General features: G+C 44.7%; 1 protein-coding gene across 4 annotated transcripts in view; it reads right to left on the bottom strand.

The window, feature by feature from the left end:
* The window catches only part of BAZ1A (bromodomain adjacent to zinc finger domain 1A), a 762,668-nt gene that overhangs the window by 29,736 nt on the left and 711,004 nt on the right, over positions 1-21,928 (bottom strand). For all 4 annotated transcript variants that reach the window (XM_053697759.1, XM_053697757.1, XM_053697758.1 and 1 more), the window contains exon 26: positions 18,201-18,346. In XM_053697759.1, coding sequence (XP_053553734.1) covers positions 18,201-18,346 — 146 coding nt within the window. The remainder of the gene's footprint in view (positions 1-18,200; positions 18,347-21,928) is intronic.

Below are 21,928 nucleotides of genomic sequence, written 5' to 3' on the forward strand. Positions count from 1 at the left end.
AGCAGATATCTGTCCCTTTAAGGAACTAGCTGATAATTCTTTCTCCAATCCATCTTGGAGGAAGGACAAAATCCTGGGAATCCTAACCTTACTCCATGAGTAGCCCTTGGATTCGCACCAAAAAAGATATTTTCGCCAAATCTTATGGTAGATTTTCCTGGTGACAGGCTTTCTAGCCTGAATCAGGGTATCAATGACCGACTCAGAGAAACCACGCTTTGATAGAATTAGGTGTTCAATCTCCAAGCAGTCAGACGCAGAGAAATTAGATTTGGATGTTTGAAAGGACCTTGTATTAGAAGGTCCTGCCTCATTGGTAGCGTCAATGGTGGCACAGACGACATGTCCACTAGGTCGGCACCAGGTCCTGCGTGGCCACGCAGGCGCTATTAGAATCACCGAAGCCCTCTCCTGCTTGATTCTGGCAACCAGACGCGGGAGGAGAGGAAACGGTGGAAAAACATAGGCCAGATTGAAGGACCAAGGCGCTGCTAGAGCATCTATCAGCACCGCCTGGGGATCCCGGGACCTGGACCCGTAAAGAGGAAGTTTGGTGTTCTGACGGGACGCCATCAGATCCAATTCTGGAGTGCCCCATAGCTGAGTCAGCTGGGCAAATACCTCCGGGTGGAGTTCCCACTCCCCCAGGTGAAAAGTCTGACGACTTAGAAAATCCACCTCCCAGTTGTCTACTCCTGGGATGTGAATTGCTGAGAGATGGCAAGAGTGATCCTCCGCCCACCTGATTATTTTGGTTACTTCCATCATTGCTAGGGAACTCCTTGTTCCCCCTTGATGATTGACGTAAGCTACAGTCGTGATATTGTCTGACTGAAATCTGATGAATTTGGCCGCAGCTAGCTGAGGCCATGCCTGAAGTGCGTTGAATATCGCCCTCAGTTCCAGAATGTTTATCGGGAGAAGAGCTTCTTCCTGAGACCATAAGCCCTGAGCTTTCAGGGAGTCCCAGACTGCACCCCAGCCCAACAGACTGGCGTCGGTCGTTACGATGATCCACTCTGGTCTGCGGAAACACATTCCCTGAGACAGGTGATCCTGAGACAACCACCAGAGAAGAGAATCTCTGGTCCCCTGGTCCAACTGTATTTGAGGAGACAAATCTGCATAATCCCCATTCCACTGTTTGAGCATGCACAGTTGCAGTGGTCTGAGGTGTATCCGTGCAAAAGGGACTATGTCCATTGCCGCTACCATTAGTCCGATTGTCTCCATGCACTGAGCTACAGATGGCCGAGGAATGGAATGGAGAGCTCGGCAAGTAGTTAAGAGTTTTACCTTTCTGACCTCCGTCAAAAATATTTTCATTTCTACCGAGTCTATTAGGGTTCCTAGGAAGGGAACTCTTGTGAGGGGGGAGAGAGAACTCTTTTTAATGTTCACCTTCCACCCGTGAAACCTCAGAAAGGCCACTACAATTTCCGTGTGAGACTTGGCTCTGGAAAGTCGACGCCTGAATTAAGATGTCGTCTAGATAAGGCGCCACTGCTATGCTCCGCGGTCTTAGCACCGCCAGGAGGGACCCTAGCACCTTTGTGAAAATTCTGGGAGCAGTGGCCAACCCGAAAGGAAGAGCCACAAACTGATGCTTGTCCAGAAAGGCGAACCTGAGAAACTGGTGATGATCTTTGTGGATAGGAATGTGTAGATACGCATCCTTTAGATCCACGGTAGTCATATATTGACCCTCCTGGATCATTGGTAAGATTGTCCGAATGGTCTCCATCTTGAATGATGGGACTCTGAGGAATTTGTTTAGAATTTTGAGATCCAGGATTGGTCTGAAAGTTCCTTCTTTTTTGGGAACCACAAACAGGTTTGAGTAAAACCCCAGCCCTTGTTCCGCAATTGGAACTGGGTGGATCACTCCCATTGTATGTAGGTCTTCTACACAGTGTAAGAACGCCTCTTTCTTTGTCATGTCTGTAGACAGACGAGAAATATGGAACCTTCCCCTTGGAGGGGAGTCCTTGAATTCTAGAAGATATCACTGGGATACAATCTCTAAGGCCCAGGGATCATGTACGTCTCTTGCCCAGGCCTGAGCGAAGAGAGAGAGTCTGCCCCCTACTAGATCCGGTCCCGGATCTGGGGCTACCCCATCATGCTGTCTTGGAGGCAGCTGCAGGCTTCTTGGCCTGTTTACCCTTGTTCCAGCCCTGGTAAGGTTTCCAGGCTGCCCTGGGTTGTGAAGTGTTACCCTCTTGCTTTGCAGCAGGGGAGGATGAAGCGATACCGCTCCTGAAATTCCGAAAGGAACGAAAATTATTTTGTTTGTTCTTCGTCTTGAAGGACTTGTCCTGGGGGAGAGCACATGGCCTTTTCCTTTAGTGATTTCTGAAATAATCTCTCTTAATTCAGGCCCGAAGAGGGTCTTTCCTTTGAAAGGGATGTTCAGTAGTTTGGATTTTGACGACACATCGGCCGACCAGGACTTTAGCCATAACGCCCTGCGCGCTAAAATGGAGAAACCTGAAATTTTTGCCGCTAACTTAGCTAGTTGGAAAGCGGCATCTGTGATAAAAGAATTAGCCAGCTTAAGAGCCTTAATTCTGTCCATAATGTCCTCATATGACATTCCCAGCGCCTCGAACCAGAAAGCAGCTGCAGTGGTTACAGGAACAATGCAGGCAATAGGTTGGAGAAGAAAACCTTGTTGAACAAAAATTTTCTTAAGTAAACCCTCTAATTTTTTATCTATCGGGTCTTTAAAAGCACAACTGTCCTCAATTGGTATAGTTGTGCGTTTAGCAAGTGAAGAAACAGCCCCCTCCACCTTAGGGACCGTCTGCCATGAGTCCCGCATGGGGTTAGATATGGGGAACATTTTCTTAAAAACAGGAGGGGGAACGAAGGGAATACCTGGTTTATCCCACTCCCTAGTAATGATATCCGCAATCCTCTTAGGGACCGGGAACACATCAGTGTAAACAGGAACTTCTAGGTACTTGTCCATTTTACACAATTTCTCTGGAACCCCCATAGGGTCGCAGTCATCCAGAGTAACTAATACCTCCCTGAGCAATAAGCGGAGGTGTTCTAGTTTAAATTTAAAAGCCAACGTATTCGAGTCTGTCTGAGGAGCAACCTTTCCCGAATCTGAAATTTCTCCCTCAGACAGCACATCCCTCGCCCCCATTTCAGAGCGTTGTGAGTGTATATCGGATACGGCTACTAAAGCGTCAGAATGCTCAGAATCTGTTCTTAAAACAGAGCTATCACGCTTTGCAGGTAACACGGGCAGTTTAGATAAAAACACTGAGAGGGTATTATCCATAACTGCCGCCAAGTCTTGCAAGGTAAAAGAGTTAGACGCACTAGAGGTGCTAGGCGTAGCTTGAGCGGGCGTAACTGGTTGTGGCACTTGGGGAGAGGTTAACGGGCTAACCTCATTACCTTCTGTCTGAGAATCATCTTGGGCCACATTTTTAAGTGCAACAATATGTTCTTTAAAGTGTATAGACATATCAGTACAAGTGGGACACATTCTGAGAGGGGGTTCCACCATGGCTTCTAAACACATTGAACAAGGATTTTCCTTGGTGTCAGACATGTTTAACAGACTAGTAGTAAGACAAGACAAACAGGCTTAAAAATCACTTTAATCAAGTAAAAACACACTTTGGAAAAAAAACAAAAAAAAAACGTTACTGTGCCTTTAAGAGATAAAAAAAAGCAGACAATTTTGCAAAACAGTGAAAAAATGCAGCAAACTTTTCGAAATTTTTACAGTATGTACCTAAAGCATTAGTAAGATTGCACCACTAGCAATAAAAACGATTAACCCCTTAATGCCCAAACCGGATCTACAGTAAGAAAAAAAAACGGTTAAAACAACTTCAGCACCTTGCCACAGCTCTGCTGTGGCCCTACCTTCCCTTAGGAACCAGATTTGTTGGGAAAAAGATTCTTATAGGCCCTCAAACTGCAGCAGGACCCTCCATGTGAAACAGCCTGAAGTTCTAGTCAAGTATAACGGCGCATCTGGCAGACGGTCCCTAAGGTGGAGGGGGCTGTTTCTTCACTTGCTAAACGCACAACTATACCAATTGAGGACAGTTGTGCTTTTAAAGACCCGATAGATAAAAAATTAGAGGGTTTACTTAAGAAAATTTTTGTTCAACAAGGTTTTCTTCTCCAACCTATTGCCTGCATTGTTCCTGTAACCACTGCAGCTGCTTTCTGGTTCGAGGCGCTGGGAATGTCATATGAGGACATTATGGACAGAATTAAGGCTCTTAAGCTGGCTAATTCTTTTATCACAGATGCCGCTTTCCAACTAGCTAAGTTAGCGGCAAAAATATCAGGTTTCTCCATTTTAGCGCGCAGGGCGTTATGGCTAAAGTCCTGGTCGGCCGATGTGTCGTCAAAATCCAAACTACTGAACATCCCTTTCAAAGGAAAGACCCTCTTCGGGCCTGAATTAAGAGAGATTATTTCAGAAATCGCTAAAGGAAAAGGCCATGTGCTCTCCCCCAGGACAAGTCCTTCAAGACGAAGAACAAACAAAATAATTTTCGTTCCTTTCGGAATTTCAGGAGCGGTATCGCTTCATCCTCCCCTGCTGCAAAGCAAGAGGGTAACACTTCACAACCCAGGGCAGCCTGGAAACCTTACCAGGGCTGGAACAAGGGTAAACAGGTCAAGAAGCCTGCAGCTGCCTCCAAGACAGCATGATGGGGTAGCCCCAGATCCGGGACCGGATCTAGTAGGGGGCAGACTCTCTCTCTTCGCTCAGGCCTGGGCAAGAGACGTACATGATCCCTGGGCCTTAGAGATTGTATCCCAGTGATATCTTCTAGAATTCAAGGACTCCCCTCCAAGGGGAAGGTTCCATATTTCTCGTCTGTCTACAGACATGACAAAGAAAGAGGCGTTCTTACGCTGTGTAGAAGACCTACATACAATGGGAGTGATCCACCCAGTTCCAATTGCGGAACAAGGGCTGGGGTTTTACTCAAACCTGTTTGTGGTTCCCAAAAAAGAAGGAACTTTCAGACCAATCCTGGATCTCAAAATTCTAAACAAATTCCTCAGAGTCCCATCATTCAAGATGGAGACCATTCGGACAATCTTACCAATGACAGCACATCCCTCGCCCCCATTTCAGAGCGTTGTGAGTGTATATCGGATACAGCTACTAAAGCGTCAGAATGCTCAGAATCTGTTCTTAAAACAGAGCTATCACGCTTTGCAGGTAACACGGGCAGTTTAGATAAAAACACTGAGAGGGTATTATCCATAACTGCCGCCAAGTCTTGCAAGGTAAAAGAGTTAGACGCACTAGAGGTGCTAGGCGTAGCTTGAGCGGGCGTAACTGGTTGTGACACTTGGGGAGAGGTTAACGGGCTAACCTCATTACCTTCTGTCTGAGAATCATCTTGGGCCACATTTTTAAGTGCAACAATATGTTCTTTAAAGTGTATAGACATATCAGTACAAGTGGGACACATTCTGAGAGGGGGTTCCACCATGGCTTCTAAACACATTGAACAAGGATTTTCCTTGGTGTCAGACATGTTTAACAGACTAGTAGTAAGACAAGACAAACAGGCTTAAAAATCACTTTAATCAAGTAAAAACACACTTTGAAAAAAAAAAAGAAAAAACGTTACTGTGCCTTTAAGAGATAAAAAAAAGCAGACAATTTTGCAAAACAGTGAAAAAATGCAGCAAACTTTTCGAAATTTTTACAGTATGTACCTAAAGCATTAGTAAGATTGCACCACTAGCAATAAAAACGATTAACCCCTTAATGCCCAAACCGGATCTACAGTAAGAAAAAAAACGGTTAAAACAACTTCAGCACCTTGCCACAGCTCTGCTGTGGCCCTACCTTCCCTTAGGAACCAGATTTGTTGGGAAAAAGATTCTTATAGGCCCTCAAACTGCAGCAGGACCCTCCATGTGAAACAGCCTGAAGTTCTAGTCAAGTATAACGGCGCATCTGAGGCGCGAAATTAGGCCCCTCCCACCTTACTCCGGTGCTGTGAGGCCTAAAGAAACACTCCTAAGTGTTTTAATAATAGCCATATGGTTAACAACCCCTGAAAGAAACCCAAAGGAACCTTCAAAGTGCCTCAAAAAACGATATTTTTCAATAAAAACCGTTTGCCATTAAGTAGTGTCAACCAGCATAAATTAGCCCTGTTATGTAAGATAGCAATTCCATACTTAGTCTCTGAATACAGCTTACCCTTCCCTCATGGGGATCTTAACAGTCTTTTCTAGCATTATCACAGTCTTGTCTAGAAATAAATGACTGAACATACCTTATTGCAGCCTAACCTGCAAACCGTTCCCCCCAACTGAAGTTTTCTTGTACTCCTCAGTCCTTTGTGGGAACAGCAGTGGATTTTAGTTACAACATGCTAAAATCATCTTCCTCCCTGCAGAAATCTTCATCTCCTTTCTGCTAGAGAGTAAATAGTACACACCGGTACCATTTAAAATAACAAACTTTTGCTTTTAGAAAATAAAAACTACAATTCTAACACCACATTCACTTTACCCTTCCGATTGCTTAGAGCCGGCAAAGAGAATGACTGGGGGGTGGAGCTAGAGGGGGAGCTATATGGACAGCTCTGCTGTGTGCTCTCTTTGCCACTTCCTGTAGGGAAGGAGAATATCCCACAAGGATGAACCCGTGGACTGGATACACCTTACAAGAGAAATAAAGACCTGTCTATAAAAAACAGGGTGGGCGGTGGACTCATCGTATCTAAAAAGAAACAAATTTATCAGGTAAGCATAAATTTCCTTTTCTTTTTAAAGATACGATGAGTCCACGGATATCATCCTTACTTGTGGGATACAATACCAAAGCTATAGTACATGGATGAAAAGGGAGGGACAAGACAGGGAACCTAAACGGAAGGCACCACTGCTTGAAAAACTTTCCTCCCAAAAACAGCCACAGATGAGGCAAAGGTATCAAATTTGGAAAATTTGGAAAAAGTATAGTACATGGATGAAAAGGGAGGGACAAGACAGGGAACCTAAACGGAAGGCACCACTGCTTGAAAAACTTTCCTCCCAAAAACAGCCACAGATGAGGCAAAGGTATCAAATTTGGAAAATTTGGAAAAAGTGTGAAGAGGCGACCAAGTCGCAGCCTTGCAAATCTGTTCAACAGAAGCATCATTTTTTGAATGCCCATAAGGAAGCCACAGCCCTAGTGGAATGAGCCGTAATTCGTTCAGGAGGCTGCTGTCCAGCAGTATCATATGCAAAGCAGATGATACTCTTCAGCCAAAAAGAAAGAGGTAGCCGTAGCTTTCTGACCCCTACGTGTCCCAGAAAAAAACAACAAATAATGAAGACGATTGGCGAAAATCCTTAGTCGCCTGTAAGCAGAACTTCAAAGCACGGACCACGTCCAAATTATGTAACAGACGCTACTTCTTAGAAGGAGTAGGACACAAGGAAGGAACAAGAATTTCCTGATTAATATTCTTATTTGAAACAACCTTAGGAAGAAAACCAGGTTTGGTTCGCCACACCACCTTATCCGAATGGAAAATAAGATAAGGAGAATCATGTTGTAATGCCGAAAGCTCAGATACTCTTCGAGCAGAAGAAAACATAATTTATGCTTACCTGATAAATTTATTTCTCTTGTAGTGTGTTCAGTCCACGGGTCATCCATTACTTATGGGATATATTCTCCTTCCCAACAGGAAGTTGCAAGAGGATCACCCAAGCAGAGCTGCTATATAGCTCCTCCCCTCACATGTCATATCCAGTCATTCGACCGAAACAAGACGAGAAAGGAGAAACTATAAGGTGCAGTGGTGACTGGAGTTATAATTTTAAAATTTAGAACCTGCCTTAAAAAAAGACAGGGCGGGCCGTGGACTGAACACACTACAAGAGAAATAAATTTATCAGGTAAGCATAAATTATGTTTTCTCTTGTTAAGTGTGTTCAGTCCAAGGGTCATCCATTACTTATGGGATACCAATACCAAAGCTAAGTACACGGATGATGGGAGGGACAAGGCAGGAACATTAAACAGAAGGAACCACTGCCTGTAGAACCTTTCTCCCAAAACCAGCCTCCGAAGAAGCGAAAGTGTCAAATTTGTAAAATTTGGAAAAAGTATGAAGTGAAGACCAAGTTGCAGCCTTGCAAATCTGTTCAACAGAGGCCTCATTCTTAAAGGCCCAGGTGGAAGCCACAGCTCTAGTGGAATGAGCTGTAATTCTTTCAGGAGGCTGCTGTCCAGCAGTCTCATAGGCTAAACGTATTATGCTACGAAGCCAAAAAGAGAGAGAGGTAGCCGAAGCCTTTTGACCTCTCCTCTGTCCAGAGTAAACGACAAACAGAGAAGAAGTTTGTCTAAAATCTTTAGTTGCCTGTAAGTAGAACTTCAGAGCACGGACCACGTCTATATTATGCAAAAGACATTCCTTCTTTGAAGAAGGATTAGGACATAATGATGGAACAACAATCTCTTGATTGATATTCCTGTTAGAAACAACCTTAGGTAAAAACCCAGGTTTAGTACGCAGAACTACCTTATCTGAATGAAAGATCAGATAAGGAGAATCACAATGTAAGGCAGATAACTCAGATACTCTTCGAGCCGAGGAGATAGCCATCAAAAACAAAACTTTCCAAGATAAAAGCTTAATATCAATGGAATGAAGGGGTTCAAACGGAACACCCTGAAGAACTTTAAGAACCAAGTTTAAGCTCCACGGAGGAGCAACAGCTTTAAACACAGGCTTAATTCTAGCCAAAGCCTGACAAAAGGCCTGGACGTCTGGATGCTCCGCCAGACGTTTGTGTAAAAGAATAGACAGAGCTGAAATCTGTCCCTTTAGTGAACTAGCGGATAAACACTTTTCTAAACCCTCTTGTAGAAAAGCTAATATCCTAGGAATCCTAACCTTACTCCATGAGTAACTCTTAGATTCGCACCAATATAAATATTTACACCATATCTTATGGTAAATTTTTATTGTCACAGGTTTCCGAGCCTGTATTAATGTATCAATAACCGAATCCGAAAACCCACGCTTTGATAGAATCAAGCGTTCAATTTCCAGGCAGTCAGCCTCAGAGAAATTAGGTTTGGATGGTTGAAAGGACCCTGAATTAGAAGGTCCTGCCTCAGAGGAAGAGACCATGGTGGACAGGACGACATGTCCACTAGGTCTGCATACCAGGTCCTGCGTGGCCATGCAGGCGCTATCAGAATTACTGATGCCCTCTCCTGTTTGATCCTGGCAATCAGCCGAGGTAGCAACGGAAATGGTGGAAACACATAAGCTATGTTGAAAACCCAAGGGGCTGCTAATGTATCTACCAGCACCGCTCCCGGGTCCCTGGATCTGGATCCGTAACAAGGAAGCTTCGCATTCTGGCGAGATGCCATGAGATCCAGATCCGGTTTGCCCCAACGACGAATCAGTTGAGCAAATACCTCCGGGTGAAGTTCCCACTCTCCCGGATGAAAAGTCTGGCGACTTAGGAAATCCGCCTCCCAGTTCTCTACGCCTGGGATGTGAATCGCTGACAGGTGGCAAGAGTGAGACTCTGCCCAGCGAATTATCTTCGAGACTTCCAACATCGCTAGGGAACTCCTGGTTCCCCCTTGATGATTGATTTAGGCCACAGTCGTGATTTTGTCCGACTGAAATCTGATGAACCTCAGCTTTGCTAACTGAGGCCAAGCCAGAAGAGCATTGAATATTGCTCTTAATTCTAGAATGTTTATTGGGAGGAGTTTCTCCTCCTGAGTCCACGATCCCTGAGCCTTCAGGGAATTCCAGACTGCTCCCCAGCCTAGAAGGCTGGCATCCGTTGTTACAATCGTCCAATCTGGCCTGCGAAAGGTCATTCCCTTGGACAGATGAACCGGTGACAACCACCAGAGAAGCGAATCTCTGGTCTCCTGGTCCAGATTTAGCAAAGGGGACAGATCTGAGTAATCCCCGTTCCATTGACTGAGCATGCATAGTTGCAGCGGTCTGAGATGCAGGCGCGCAAATGGCACTATGTCCATTGCCGCTACCATTAAGCCGATTACCTCCATGCACTGAGCTACCGATGGGCTTGGAATGGAATGAAGGACACGGCAAGCATTGAGAATCTTTGATAACCTGGACTCCGTCAGGTAAATCTTCATCTCTACAGAATCTATAAGAGTCCCTAGAAAAGGAACCCGTGTGAGTGGTAACAGAGAACTCTTTTCCACGTTCACTTTCCACCCATGCGACCTCAGAAATGCTAGAACTATCTCTGTATGAGACTTTGCATTCTGAAAACTTGACGCTTGTATCAGAATGTCGTCTAGGTACGGAGCCACCGCTATGCCTCGTGGTCTTAGTACCGCCAGAAGTGAGCCCAGAACCTTCGTAAAAATTCTCGGGGCCGTGGCTAACCCGAAGGGAAGAGCCACAAACTGGTAATGCCTGTCTAGAAAGGCAAACCTCAGGTACTGATAATGATCTTTGTGAATCGGTATATGAAGGTAAGCATCCTTTAAGTCCACCGTGGTCATATATTGACCCTCTTGGATCATGGGTAGGATGGTTCGAATGGTTTCCATCTTGAACGATGGTACCCTTAGGAATTTGTTTAAGATCTTTAAGTCCAAGATTGGTCTGAAGGTTCCCTCTTTTTCGGGAACCACAAATAGATTTGAGTAAAATCCTTGTCCCTGTTCCGATCGCGGAACTGAGTGGATCACCCCCATGATTAAGAGGTCTTGTACATATTGTAGAAATGCCTCTCTCTTTACTAGGTTTGTCGATAACCTCGAAAGATGGAACCTCCCTTGTGGAGGAGAGGATTTGAAATCCAGAAGGTATCCCTGAGATATAATCTTTAACGTCCAGGGATCCTGCACATCTCTTGCCCAAGCCTGCGCAAAGAGAGAAAGTCTGCCCCCCACTAAATCCGTCTCTGGATAGGGGGCCCTGACTTCATGCTGTCTTAGGGGCGGGAGTAGGCTTTCTGGCCTGCTTGCCCTTGTTCCATGACTGGTTGCCTTTCCAACCTTGTCTGTAACGAGCAGTAGTTCCTTCCTGTTTTGGAGCGGAGGAAGTCGATGCTGCTCCTGCCTTGAAGTTACGAAAGGCACGAAAATTTGACTGTTTGGCCTTTGGTTTGGCCCTGTCCTGAGGAAGGGCGTGGCCCTTACCTCCCGTAATGTCAGCAATAATTTCCTTCAAGCCGGGCCCGAATAAGGTCTGCCCTTTGAAAGGAATGTTAAGTAGTTTAGACTTGGAAGTTACATCCGCTGACCAGGATTTAAGCCAGAGCGCTCTGTGCGCCTGTATGGCGAATCAGGAATTTTTAGCCGTAAGTTTGGTTAGATGTACTACGGCATCTGAAACAAACGCATTAGCTTGCTTAAGGGTTCTAACTTTGCTCAAGGCCTCATCCAACGGCTCTGTGCGAATCGCCTCTTCTAGAGACTCAAACCAGAATGCCGCTGCAGCCATGACAGGCGCAATACATGCAAGAGGCTGCAATATAAAACCCCGTTGAACAAACATTTTCTTAAGATAACCCTCTAATTTTTTATCCATTGGATCTGAGAAAGCACAGCTATCCTCCACCGGGATAGTGGTACGCTTGGCTAACGTAGAAACTGCTCCCTCCACCTTAGGGACCGTCTGCCATAAGTCTCGTGTGGTGGCGTCTATAGGGAACATTTTTCTAAATATCGGGGGAGGGGAAAAAGGCACACTGGGTCTATCCCACTCCTTACTGATAATTTCTGTAAGTCTTTTTGGTATAGGAAAAACGTCAGTACACACCGGTACCGCATAGTATCTATCCAACCTACACAATTTCTCTGGAATTGCCACCGTGTCGCAATCATTCAGAGCCGCTAATACCTCCCCTAGTAACACACGGAGGTTCTCAAGCTTAAATTTAAAATTTGAAATTTCTGAATCCGGTCTCCCCGAATCAGAACCGTCACCGACAGAATGAAGCTCACCGTCCTCATGTTCTGCAAGTTGTGACGCAGTATCAGACATGGCTCTCGTGTCATCAGCGCGCTCTGTCCTTAACCCAGAGCTATCGCGTTTGCCCCTTAATTCGGGCATATTATATAATACTTCTTTCATAACATTAGCCATATCATGTAAAGTGATTTGTAAGGGCCTAGATGTACTAGGTGTCTCAATCCTACGCATCTCCCGAGCAGGAGACGCAGGTACTGACACGTGAGGAGAGTTAGGCGGCATAACTTCCCCCTCGTTGTCTGGTGATAGCTTCTTTATCGGTACAGATTGACTTTTATTCAAAGCAATATCAATACAATTGGTACACATCGTTCTATTGGGCTCCACATTGGCTTTTGAACATGATGAACAAACAGTTTCCTCTGAATCAGACATGTTTAAAACAGACTTAGCAATGAAAATAACAAGCTTGGAAATCACTTTCAATAAGTTTTACAAGCAATATAAAAAACGCTGCAGCGCTTCAAAAATACAGATATAATTAAACAATTCTTAACAAGAAGTGTACTATTAGCAGAGGATTGCACCCATTAGCAAAAGGATGATTAACCCCTCGATACCCAAAACGGATAAAACAGATATCAATTAAGATTTAACGCTTTTAATCACAGTCAGCACACTGTCACAGATCTGCTGTGACTGATTACCTCCCTCACAAATGAAATTTGCAGACCCCTGAGCTCTCTAGAGACGTCCTGGATCAAGGAGGAAGAAGCAGAAAGACTGTGCAATAATTTTAACTGCGCAACAAGGCGCTAAAACAAGGGCCCTCCCACTCCAATCACAACAGTGGGAGCCCTGATATAACGGTTTCCATGCAGAAAAATATGTTAGCCATGTGGAAAAAATCATGCCCAAAGCGATTTATCACCAAAGTACCTCACAAAAAAACGAATAACATGCCAGTAAACGTTTTATTAAAAAACAACATTTTTCAATGTCATGCAAAGCTATCACTAAGCCTGCTACCAGTCGCTACCACTGCAGAGAAGGCTTAAGTATTATTTCAGTGTTAACAGTATTTTCTCAGTCAAATTCTAGTCCCTAGAATATAACTCGACTGCGCATACATTTATCAGCCTGATACCAGTTGCTACTACTGCATTTAAGGCTGTACTTACATCATACGGTAACAGCAGTATTTTCTTAGTCAATTCCATTCCCAGAAAATAAAGTACCGCACATACCTCATTTGCGGAGGACCCCGCATGCTATTCCCAGTCTGAAGTTACCCCACTCCTCAGAATGTCGAGAACAGCCAGTGGATCTTAGTTACGCCTGCTAAGATCATAGATAAAAAACGCAGGCAGTTTCTTCTTCCAAATACTGCCTGAGATAGAAAAACAGCACACTCCGGTGCCATTTAAAATAACAAACTTTTGATTGAAGAATAGTTAATAGTTAAGTAAAAACTCCAGCTCCTCTCGCGACCTCCTTCTTTGTTGAGGGTTGCAAGAGAATGACTGGATATGACATGTGAGGGGAGGAGCTATATAGCAGCTCTGCTTGGGTGATCCTCTTGCAACTTCCTATTGGGAAGGAGAATATATCCCATAAGTAATGGATGACCCGTGGACTGAACACACTTAACAAGAGAAATAGCAACCAAAAATATAAAACTTTCCAAGATAATAACTTGATATCTATGGAATGTATAGGTTCAAACGGAACCCATTGAAGAACCAAATTCAAATTTCAAGGAGGAGCAATAGGTCTAAACACAGGCCTAATTCTAGTCAGAGCCTGACAAAAAGATTGGACATCTGGAACATCAGCCAGACGCTTGTGTAACAAAATAGACAAAGCAGAAATCTGTCCTTTTAAGGAACTTGCTGACGACCCTTTCTCCAATCCTTCTTGGAGAAAAGACAAAATCCTGGGAATCCTAACCCTACTCCATGAGTAGCCCCTGGATTCGCACCAATAAAGATATTTACTCCATATCTTATGGTAAATCTTCCTAGTAACAGGCTTACGTGCCTGAATCAAGGTATCTATGACCGAATCAGAAAACCCTCGATAAGATAAAATTAAGCGTTCAATCTCCCAGCGGTCAGCTGCAGAGAAACTAGATTCGGATGATGGAAGGGTCCTTGAATGAGAAGATCTTTCCTCAATGGGAGCTTCCACGGTGGCTGAGATGACATGTCCAACAGATCGGCATACCAAATCCTGCGAGGCCACGTAGGAGCGATGAGGATCACCGATGCCCTCTCCTGTTTGACTCGAGCAATCACCCGGGGAAGGAGAGCAAATGGAGGGAATACATAAGCTAGCCGGAAAGACCAAGGCACTGCCAAGGCATCTATCAGCTCGGCCTGGGGATCCCTGGACCTGGACCCATATCTCAGAAGCTTGGCATTCTGACGAGATGCCATGAGATCCAACTCCGGCCTGCCTCATCTGAGAATCAGGTTTGAAAATACCTCCGGATGGAGTTCCCATTCTCCCGGATGAAATGTCTGTCTGCTCAGAAAATCCGCTTCCCAGTTTTCCACCCCTGGGATGTAGATTGCTGACAGATGGCAAGAGTGAGACTCCGCCCACTGTATTATCTTGGCTACTTCTGTCATCGCTAAGGAACTCTTTGTTCCTCCCTGATTGATGTAAGCTACAGTCGTTGTCCGACTGAAATCTGATGAATCAGGCCGAAGCCAACTGAGGCCAAGCCTGAAGCGCATTGAATATCGCTCTCAACTCTAGAATATTGATGGGAAGGAGAGACTCTGCCTGAGTCCATACACCCTGAGCCCTTAGGGGGTTCCAGAATGCTCCACATCCTAACAGGCTGGCATCCGTTGTCACTATCACCCATGAGGGTCTGCGGAAGCAAGTCCCCTGGGATAGATGATCCAGCGACAACCACCATAGAAGAGAGTCCCTCGTCTCCTGATCTAGATCTATTCGAGGAGATAAGTCTGTATAATCTTCATTCCACTGTCTGAGCATGCTCAGTTGGAGAGGCCTGAGATGGAATCGAGCAAACGGAATGATGTCCATTGCCGCTACCAATTAATCCAATTACCTCCATGCACTGAGCCACTGAGGGCCGAGGATTAGACTAAAGGGCTCGACGTGTATCCATGATCTTTAACCGTCTGTCAGAAAAGTTTTCATGGATAGAGAGTCGATTAGAGTTCCCAAGAAGGGCACCCTTGTCTGCGGAATTAGTGAACTCTTTCCCAGATTTACCTTCCACCCAACAATGTCCCGCTTGAGCGGGCGTTAAGGGCTGTGACGCTTGAGGAGAAAGCTGCGGCATACTCTGCATCTCATCTGTAGACTCTTGAGAAGCATCCGCCTTAGGCAAAGATTTGTCAAAATTTTTTTTCTCTATAATGTAAAGCCCTCTCAATGCATGAGGGACAAAAAGGAACAGGAGGTTCCACAGTGGCATTCAAACACATAGAACACGTAACAGCCTGGATATCATCTGAATCCATGACAACAGAAAGCAAGAAACAATTTGGTCTTTAAATTATAGGCTTTCAATTTATAGCCAAACAGTATAGAAATATCAGCACAGACAAAAAAATCTGTCAGAATATTATTATTCTTTATTTATAAAGCGCCAACAGATTCTGCAGCGCTGTCCATGGGTACAAAGATAAAAGTACAGTACAATACAATATAGAAGACACCAAAGTTTAACAAAACAAATACAGGGGGAATTGAGGGCCCTGTTCCCGTGGGAACTTACAATCTAGATGGTAGGAGGGTGAGAAACAGGAGGTGGGGACTGCAAAGGTGAGAATGATGTTAGTGTGGAGTTAGATGGGGCAGCAGTTAGGCAGGTAGAATTCATTTTTTACTGATTTAGAGATAGGCTTCCATGAACAGAAAGGTCTTTAGGGAGCATTTAAAGGAGGAAAGGTTAGGGGAAAGTCTAACAACTCTGGGAAGTGCATTCCAGATGGTTGGTGCTGCACGAGAGAAGTCCTGTAGCCTGGCATGGGAGGAGGTGATGGTAGAAGATGCAAGGAGCAGGTCATTGTTGGATCTTAGGGGGCGGGCTGGAGTATATTTCTTGATGAGTGAGGACAGGTAGGGGGGGGGCTACGTTGGTAAGGGCTTTGTAGGTCAGGATGAGAATTTTGAATTTAATTCTGCTGTGGATGGGTAGCCAGTGAAGGGACTCACAGAGAGGTGCAGCAGATACAGAGCGTCGGGAGAGGTGGATTAGCCTAGCAGAGGCATTTAGGATGGATTGAAGAGGGGAGAGGCAGGAGAGAGGGAGGCTAGTTAGTAGTTTATTACAGAAGTCAAGTCGGGAGATTACCAGGGAGTGGATTAGCTGTTTAGTAGTTTCAGCACTCAGAAATGGACGGATTTTGGAGATATTGCGTAGATGGTTGCGACAGGAGGAAGAGAGCAATTGGATGTGGGGAATGAAGGACAGATTGGAGTCAAGTGTAACTCCTAGGACACGGACTTGGGGTGATGGGGAGATAGTGGTATCACCAACAGTGATTGAAAAGTTAGGAACCAGGGTAGAATTAGAGGGGGGGATTAGAAGGAGCTTAGTCTTGGACATATTGATTTTTAGGTGGTGAGAGGCCATCCAAGAAGAAATGCCAGATAAGCAGACACCGATGTGAGCAAGGACAGAAGGAGAGAGTGAAGGGGCGGATAGGTAGATCTCGGTATCATCAGCATAGAGGTGGTAGTTGAAGCCATAGCTACTGATAAGTTTTCCCAGTGAGGATGTATAAATAGAGAAGAGTAGAGGACCCAGAACAGAGCCTTGAGGTACTCCACCAGACAGAGGCAATGGAGAGGAGTCGCCACCAGCAAAGGAGACGGAAAAGGACCTATTAGAGAGATAAGAGTGGATCCAGGAAAGGGCAGTGTCAGAGAGCCCAAAGGAGCTGAGAGTCCGTAGGAGAAGGGGATGGTCAACTGTGTCAAAGGCAGCAGACAGATCAAGTAAGATAAGTATTGAGTAGTGGCCATTTTTTAGCAGAAAGAAGATCATTAGTAACTTTGGTGAGGGCAGTCTCAGTTGAGTGTTGGGAACGGAAGCCAGATTGTAAGGGGTCAAGCAGTGAGTTGGAGGACAAGTAGTGGGTTAAGCGATCGAAGACTAGTTTTTCCAGGACTTTTGAAGCTAGCGGAAGCAGTGATATGGGGCGGTAGTTTGCAGGAGAATTGGGGTTGAGGGAGGGTTTTTTGAGGATGGGGGTGACCTTTGCATGTTTGAAGGAAGATGGTAATGAACCGGTAGTAAGGGATAGGTTAAATATGTGAGTAAGAGCTGGAGTGAGGGTAGAAGACAGAGATGGTATTAGATGTGAAGGAATAGGGTCAAGTGGGCAGGTAGTGAGGTGTGAGGAAGACAATAGGGAACTCACTTCATTCTCAGAGGTAGGGGGGGAAGGTGCTGAGAGTGGTGGAGGGGGTTGCCGCGGGCGGAGATGGAAGGTTGCAGACTTGTGTTGGGATATTACTTCGGATGGTAATTGTTTTGTTGAAAATACTTTAAACCTGACTAGATACTGTGCCTTTAAAAATAAGAAAGTATTAACAATATATCAGTTGCACTGAGAAAAGTTAACTATATCAGTACCATTAGGATGAAGTATAACCTAAGCAGCACCTCACCTCAACAGCTCTGCTGAGGCGCCTACCTGCCCCCACGGTCCTCCGACCACACTTTGGAACTAATCCGGGATGTAGCCCACAAACGCCCAAGACCGCTTGCTTAACTTTCAACCATGCGGTCATGGCGTTATTCGCAATGTGTACCAGCAGCCGGGACTTCCGTAATGAATAAACTCTGCGCAACAACGAAGTCAAGCGCGCTAATGTAAGCCCCGCCCATCGTGGGCGTCGCATCGGCCATCGCTGAAAGTAGTCTCAAAAAGACCGGACCATGAGGCAAAATTGCAAAGAGTACTACCCTCCATAAGAGACTACTCCGAATCTTCCGACACTTCTCTGCCAACCTCCTGTGACGAAAGGCAAAGAATGACTGGGGGATGAGGGGAGTGGGGGAGATATTTAAGCCTTTAGCTGGGGTGTCTTTACCTCCTCCTGGTGGCCAGGTTCTTAATTCCCACAAGTAATGAATGAAGCAGTGGACTCTCCTCCCATTAAGATGGAAATTAGTAAATTAGGGCAACTGCAGTTAATTTGAAAGCTCTTATAATTTACTATAAAATAATTACAAAGAAAAAAAATACTTAATGCACATACCTGAAGCTTTGACACAACCTTCATAAAAGGCCAACTGTCATCATGTCTCACTAACTCCACAACCAGCTGCTCGCAGGCTGATATTTCATGAACCCCATAATGACGTCCAGAGCTCCTTCTGCTTCCTTGTTCCACTGAAGATATGTCTTGGAAATAATACAAATGTAAAACCATTATAAATGGAATAGTTTAACCCTGAGAGTTTTTACGGTTGCCTGGAAACCTCTTGTGCTAAATGGAGTAAAATTAGATTGAACTCATCTTATAGCAAACAAATGGTTATTGAGGACACACTCATCACCTCCACTAATGATACCAAAAACAAAAGGTTAACTCCATTATAAAATGGAGTCAGGCAATAGAATGGTAAGTCTTAACTTAGGATACATGCAAATCAATTTGTTCATACACAAAATGATATAGCAAAGTAGTTCACTTAAACAAAATTTGCTTTCCTTCTGGAGAAAAGACAGCAGGTAGAGGCAGAGAGTGTTCCCGAAATATGTTTTTGTTTCACCAGTTTGCTGAATCTGGCAACCCCAACAGGACAAAATCTACACTGCATGGGTAATCCTGCATGAAAAACAGTTGATCTTATATTCCTTCTGTGTTGCTGTTGACACAATCACATCCTCTTCTCTTAAACGTGTTCATTATCCTAGAGGTAAACAACACTCCTAGTAGACTGAGCATTTTCTAGATACACTCTCCCCAAAGTATTGGCAATAACTTGATTTGAGCAAAAAACAGGCAAAGAAAAACTAATGAATTCACAGGCTTTAGTTTATTGTGCACTATAATTGGTGATAGAGATTTATTCTTTTGTTTCCTAACCTTCCTACCTTTCTTATAAACCAATAAACTTCAGCCTCTACATTTCAATCTGCGAGTTATCAATGCTACATGTTTTTGATACAGCTGATTAGAAATAACAATTTATGTAAGAACTTACCTGATAAATTCATTTCTTTCATATTAGCAAGAGTCCATGAGCTAGTGACGTATGGGATATACATTCCTACCAGGAGGGGCAAAGTTTCCCAAACCTCAAAATGCCTATAAATACACCCCTCACCACACCCACAAATCAGTTTAACGTATAGCCAAGAAGTGGGGTGATAAGAAAAGTGCGAAAGCATAAAAAAACAGAATTTATGCTTACCTGATAAATTACTTTCTCCAACAGTGTGTCCGGTCCACGGCGTCATCCTTACTTGTGGGAATATCTCTTCCCCAACAGGAAATGGCAAAGAGTCCCAGCAAAAGCTGTCCATATAGTCCCTCCTAGGCTCCGCCCACCCCAGTCATTCGACCGACGGACAGGAGGAAAAAACAGGAGAAACTATAGGGTGCCGTGGTGACTGTAGTTAGAGAAAATAATTAATCAAACCTGATTAAAAAACCAGGGCGGGCCGTGGACCGGACACACCGTTGGAGAAAGTAATTTATCAGGTAAGCATAAATTCTGTTTTCTCCAACATTGGTGTGTCCGGTCCACGGCGTCATCCTTACTTGGGGGAACCAATACCAAAGCTTTAGGACACGGATGAAGGGAGGGAGCAAATCAGGTTACCTAAACAGAAGGCACCACGGCTTGCAAAACCTCTCTCCCAAAAATAGCCTCCGAAGAAGCAAAAGTATCAAATTTGTAAAATTTGGCAAAAGTGTGCAGTGAAGACCAAGTCGCTGCCTTACATATCTGATCAACAGAAGCCTCGTTCTTGAAGGCCCATGTGGAAGCCACAGCCCTAGTAGAGTGAGCTGTGATTCTTTCAGGAGGCTGCCGTCCGGCAGTCTCGTAAGCCAATCGGATGATGCTTTTAAGCCAAAAGGAAAGAGAGGTAGAAGTCGCTTTTTGACCTCTCCTTTTACCAGAATAGACGACAAACAGAGAAGAAGATGTTTGTCTGAACTCTTTTGTAGCTTCTAAATAGAATTTTAGAGCACGGACTACGTCTAAATTGTGTAACAAACGTTCCTTCTTTGAAACTGGATTCGGACACAAAGAAGGTACAACTATCTCCTGGTTAATATTTTTGTTGGAAACAACCTTTGGAAGAAAACCAGGCTTAGTACGCAAAACAACCTTATCTGAATGGAACACCAGATAGGGTGGAGAACACTGCAGAGCAGATAACTCAGAAACTCTTCTAGCAGAAGAAATAGCAACCAAAAACAAAACTTTCCAAGATAACAACTTAATATCTATGGAATGTAAAGGTTCAAACGGAACCCCTTGGAGAACTGAAAGAACTAGATTTAAACTCCAGGGAGGAGTCAAAGGTCTGTAAACAGGCTTGATCCTAACCAGACCCTGAACAAATGCTTGAACATCTGGCACAGCTGCCAGTCGTTTGTGTAACAAGACAGATAAAGCAGAAATCTGTCCCTTTAGAGAACTCGCTGATAATCCTTTATCCAAACCTTCTTGTAGAAAGGAAAGGATCTTAGGAATTTTGATCTTATTCCATAAGAATCCCTTGGATTCACACCAGCAGATATATCTTTTCCATATTTTATGGTAAATTTTTCTAGTTACCGGTTTTCTGGCTTGAACCAGAGTATCTATCACAGAATCTGAAAACCCACGCTTTGATAGAATCAAGCGTTCAATTTCCAAGCCGTCAGCTGGAGGGAGACCAGATTTGGATGTTCGAATGGACCCTGTACAAGAAGATCCTGTCTCAAAGGTAGCTTCCATGGTGGAACCGATGACATATTCACCAGGTCTGCATACCAAGTCCTGCGTGGCCACGCAGGAGCTATCAAGATCAGCGAGGTCCTCTCCTGCTTGATCCTGGCTACCAGCCTGGTAATGAGAGGAAACGGTGGAAACACATAGGCTAGGTTGAAGGTCCAAGGCACTACTAGTGCATCCACTAGAGTCGCCTTGGGATCCCTGGATCTGGACCCGTAGCAAGGAACCTTGAAGTTCTGACGAGACGCCATCAGATCCATGTCTGGAATGCCCCATAATTGAGTTAATTGGGCAAAGATCTCTAGGTGAAGTTCCCACTCCCCCGGATGAAATCCGCCTCCCAGTTTTCCACTCCTGGGATGTGGATCGCAGATAGGTGGCAGGAGTGATCCTCCGCCCATTCTATTATTTTGGTCACTTCTCTCATCGCCAGGGAACTCCTTGTTCCCCCCTGATGATTGATATAAGCAACAATCGTCATGTTGTCTGATTGGAATCTTATAAATCTGGCCTTTGCTAGTTGAGGCCAAGCCCTGAGAGCATTGAATATCGCTCTCAGTTCCAGAATGTTTATCGGGAGAAGAGACTCTTCCCGAGACCATAGTCCCTGAGCTTTCAGGGATTCCCAGACCGCGCCCCAGCCTGCTAGACTGGCGTTGGTCGTGACGATGACCCACTCTGGTCTGCGGAAGCTCATTCCCTGGGACAGGTGGTCCAGTGTTAGCCACCAACGGAGTGAGTCTCTGGTCTTCTGATCTACTTGAATCACTGGAGACAAGTCTGTATAGTCCCCATTCCACTGTTTCAGCATGCACAGTTGTAATGGTCTTAGATGAATTTGTGCAAAAGGAACTATGTCCATTGCTGCAACCATCAACCCTACCACTTCCATGCACTGAGCTACGGAAGGAGGTGGAATAGAATGAAGAACTTGACAAGCGTTTAGAAGTTTTGACTTTCTGACTTCTGTCAGGAAAATCCTCATTTCTAAAGAATCTATTATTGTTCCCAAGAAAGGAACTCTTGTCGA

This window comes from Bombina bombina, chromosome 1 (assembly GCF_027579735.1).
Source record: "Bombina bombina isolate aBomBom1 chromosome 1, aBomBom1.pri, whole genome shotgun sequence".
NCBI classification, from domain to species: Eukaryota; Metazoa; Chordata; class Amphibia; order Anura; family Bombinatoridae; genus Bombina; species Bombina bombina.